The sequence below is a fragment of the Lactuca serriola genome, chromosome 1 (genome assembly GCF_051521515.1).
Source record: "Lactuca serriola cultivar US96UC23 chromosome 1, Lser_US96UC23_V15, whole genome shotgun sequence".
Lineage (NCBI taxonomy): Eukaryota > Viridiplantae > Streptophyta > Magnoliopsida > Asterales > Asteraceae > Lactuca > Lactuca serriola.
This window is the reverse complement of record NC_136408.1, coordinates 16,345,039-16,349,288: the sequence shown is the minus strand read 5'-3', so window position 1 is coordinate 16,349,288 and position 4,250 is coordinate 16,345,039. Positions and strand designations below refer to the sequence as shown.

At 34.9% G+C, this 4,250-nt stretch overlaps 1 protein-coding gene across 2 annotated transcripts; it reads left to right on the top strand.

Moving 5' to 3' along the window:
* The first annotated feature begins 398 nt into the window (after nucleotides 1-398).
* Nucleotides 399-4,250, top strand: LOC145057493 (uncharacterized). 2 transcript variants are annotated; one of them, XM_079005436.1, is made up of 8 exons: nucleotides 399-543; nucleotides 1,092-1,346; nucleotides 1,548-1,619; nucleotides 2,357-2,415; nucleotides 2,753-2,906; nucleotides 3,360-3,443; nucleotides 3,586-3,675; nucleotides 3,821-4,250. In XM_079005436.1, the coding sequence occupies exons 2-7, from the start codon at nucleotides 1,092-1,094 to the stop codon at nucleotides 3,673-3,675; spliced, it is 714 nt and encodes a 237-aa protein (XP_078861562.1). In that variant the 5' UTR covers nucleotides 399-543; the 3' UTR covers nucleotides 3,821-4,250. The 2 variants fall into 2 exon arrangements, with proteins under 2 accessions (XP_078861562.1, XP_078861500.1); XM_079005374.1 differs by lacking the exon at nucleotides 3,586-3,675.

The following is a 4,250-nucleotide window of genomic DNA, read 5'->3' as shown; positions in this document are numbered from 1 at the left end:
CATCCGTATAATTTACTCTAAAGACAATGAAAAAGGAACGCGTGATGGAGGACCAAGACCCAATCCCATGAGGCCATGTGTTGTCCTTCATTTAACTTATTTTTATATACATTTAAACTGGAAATTAAAATGATTGTGATGGATATTTTCTAATAAAATATAAAATGGTATCAAACATATGATATGATATGACAAACAAAATAATATAAAAGTAGTTTATACATAATAATTTATGTTTTAAAAAATATATAATCCTATAAAACATAAATAGTTGTGGAGAAAAACTATTGTAAAAAAAATGTCTTAGAAATTAATGAAATCAAGAACGGTTAAAGACTTTATCAAAGTAGATACAAAATCGCGGGTTACTTTTTGTATTTTATCCATAAGTCCATAAAATCAAATTACAACCACCCTCTTTGCAATTTCGAGCTTACGACTTTTTCTCTCAAGAACTCGTTCATCTCAAGTACTGCATTCCTGATTGTCTACAAAAAAAAAAACCACCGCCTAATCGACCATATCCACAATAGTTGTTTAGAGGTATTCAAGATTTGTTCCACTTTCATTCATTCTTTATCGATTTCCATTGCAATTTATGCCTTTTAATGTCCCCTCACGCTCATTTCTAGGGTTTTCTTACTCTATTGTCCCGATCTTTTATGTATTTCGCACATTTGAGCAGTTCCCTTTTAGATTTTTTGACTACTTCTAGACGATATAGCCGGTCCTTGCGATTGTGGGAATCTAGAAGGAATTAGAGCAGAAAGGTTAACAATTTCATGCCTTTTTCATGTCTATCAAATTTCATTAGTGATGGGGTCACCGTTGATGTGGAATTTCACAGAAATAACCTCATCGTTCCTTCTTCATAACCCTAGATTAACAAAACCTGAATGTGACTGTAGACTTCCTAAGCTCACCTATATTTTTTTCACCATCTAATAGTTTTGATTGAGCTCTTATCACGTACTGCATTTCCTGTCTATTGCTTTCTCTCACATTTGGTAGGTTTTACCCGCTAAAACTTCTTGTATGGTGGGAAATTGAGAATATATGTTACTAATCAGGGTATGGTATTGCTTTTACAGATGGAAGACCACCTGGTTTTGTGTGTTGATCAACTGGCGGCAAATAAATCAAAATATGAGGACACTCTAGGATTATCTCCTAATGCTTCCTGCAGTCATACATCTATTCCTGTTACTGACATGAAGGGGGGTGAAGAATATGATACAACCGGTGAAGATGAGCCACTTATTCAGTCAATTGAATGTCGTATCTGCCAGGAGGAGGATACCATAAAAAACCTAGAGGTTCCTTGTGCCTGTAGTGGCAGCCTTAAGGTGGTTTTTTTTACCATTCTTTAAGGCCTTTATTAATTTTAATGCCAAATAAATTGCTTTTTGCATAGGCTCTACACTGATGTTTTTTAGTTGGTATATTTAATGGACAAAGATCATATTTTTGCACCTTTCACCTATAATCTCCTGTATGTTTATTGGCAGTGTAGAACATATGAATACTAAAGCACTCATTTATTGCAGTTTGCTCATAGGAAATGCGTTCAACGATGGTGCAATGAAAAAGGAGACACAATTTGTGAAATCTGTCACCAGGTATCTAAGCTTACATATGGGTCTTCTCTAACATTTCACCCAAATCTTTTTAGAGTTAAGAAGCTATCCTTCCTGTCATCTAGAAGCTCCTTTTAAAAAATCGCAACAAGTTTGAAAGGATTCAAATACTCCCGATTTTTTCAAATGTTGGGGAACTTTGTCACTTTGCATTAGACGCTTCATACAACCTTTTCTTCCAGGCAATTTAGTTAGAAGCTTCTAACATATTTACCAAATGTGTGTGAAATATGGCAAGTTTAAAAATAGTGAGGTTTATCTAAAAATATTACATATGTTAAGACTTAAGAGTTGTTTTCAGGAAAAAGGTGTTTTTACCAGTAGTAAACACTTAAAAGTAAGATCTTTGTTAAAAGATCACAAGATCCGTTTTTGTATGTGTATATTTGGAGGAGGGAAAAAAGGATGTATTGTCATAAAAGATTATGAAAGAGACTTGGGTGCTCTTTCTTTTTGACTTACTAGGCTTAATGGGACAATACTTAAATGTAATACTAGATGTGTAAAGACCCCTTTGATAATGAGGAAGCAAATGAAGCTTATGAGACCTTATGGTTATAGTCTATAGCTATTGCATTTGATGTGCTTTTCTGTAATTATCATCATTTTTTTCCCAACTGGTTTCTTTGCATATTATTAGATATTATTGTAAATTTTTTTGCATGCTATTGGATATAATATGATGAGTTGTTGTCTTATTGGATGATTACACTACACAGGCTTATGAACCTGGTTATACTGCACCCCCTCGGTCAGAAGACACTGTCCTTGATATCAGGCATTTAAACCTCTCTGTTCTTCTTAGTTTCTTACTTTTTATTAATATAGGTTAGGCCCTGTCTTTTTGTTTTAAATTTTAAATCAGGTGTCATTACTTATTACTAAGGGTTTAAAACATATTTGAGAAAATGACACACACACACACACACACTTACAGAAATGAAGTAAAAATGTAAATAATAGTAGATTTGTGAAAAAGGTTAAAAATTCAATGGTGAAAGCCTCAGTTTCCCGACTTCTTCTATTAGGTCATTATAAGTGATAAAGGAACACTCATTCTGTTTAGTCATAGAAGATTTGAAAATTTTGTTGATGTGGTATGATTTTACTTGCAGTGCAAGTTGGACAATTGGTGGTACTCCAATAGACCTGAATGATCCTCGACTTTTGGCAATGGCAGCTGCTGAACGCAGTCTTTTGGATGCTGAATATGAATACGAGGACACTGGTGCCAATGGAGCTTCATTTTGTCGCTCAGCTGCTCTCATTGTAGGCCTATGTTTCTTTTTCATTTTTTAATTAAATGCTCTTTGGATAAAGAATGTTTAAAAAATATTTGAGGAAACTAAAGAAAAATTAAATTACGCCAGCTTGGTATATTCCATTGAAGATAAATAAAAAATATTATATACATTACATTGTGTTTACATATAAATAAAAATTTCATATGAAGATATATTCCAGTTCTACAAGTTAACCAAACATGACCATCAAATGACATATTCCATCAGCTTGTTTATTCCACTACCTTGTTATTACATTATGTCCATCCAAACAGACCCTAGGGCAGTGTTTAGTATGGTGGATTCTGAAAAGGAATGGAATAGATCATTCCTGAAGGAATATGATTCTTTAAATTTTGTTAATTTCATTCCTTAATGCAGGGGGTGTTTTTCCTCAATCCATTGCATGCTCTTAACATTCTTTCAACTTTCTTTGTAGTTGATGGCTCTTCTGCTGTTGAGGCATGCTCTCACAATCGGAGACGCGGATGACGATGATGATGATGCTTCTGCCTTTTTTGCTGTAAGTGGACTTTCTTCTTTACTATGGGCCCCCTTTGTAACACAAGACAAAACACAACAAATTGTACAGCATTTGACATGCATTGGATAAGGACTGCCACTGATATCAAGAAGATAAAAATTGCAATTTTTTGTCTCCATAGCTTTTTATGCTTCGAGCAGCGGGTTTTCTTCTTCCTTGCTACATCATGGCCTGGGCCATCAATATCTTGCAACGACGTAGGCAAGCATAGGTATTATAACCCTTTAATTATTGCGATTTCTTATCTATAAAAAGACATAAATTCCATATTTTTAACCTCATTATCAACAATGGCACTAGAAAGTTTGTAGATGTATTTAAAATGGTAACAAGCCTATTTTGATTTTAATAAATAGGAAACGGAAAGACTGACAAGACTGGCGGCAGCTGCTGATGTGGCTTTCATGATACAAGCAGGGCAACATAGAGGGTTACATGTCACCATTGCACCGGGACCTACAGTGACACCATCACCTATGGTGACCCCGCCACCTCCTGCAGTGGGTGCCACCACCACCCATGGCCCACTTCAATAATAGTATATGAATACTGAGGTTGGAGTTGGACTCATAAATATAATATGCACAGATGTCTGTGGCTTTGTTGTCCTGTTGTTTTGTTATTACACATTAAGAGGGGTTGCATCTTCTCCCCCCTACCTGTAAAATATCTCACTAAAACCTTTATACCCACCGTAATGAATTCTGTTTGTAAACTAAAATTTAATGGTCTATTTGTGCATATTCTGCGGAAATATATGGTAAGCCGTTGTGGCTGCTTTTCAAA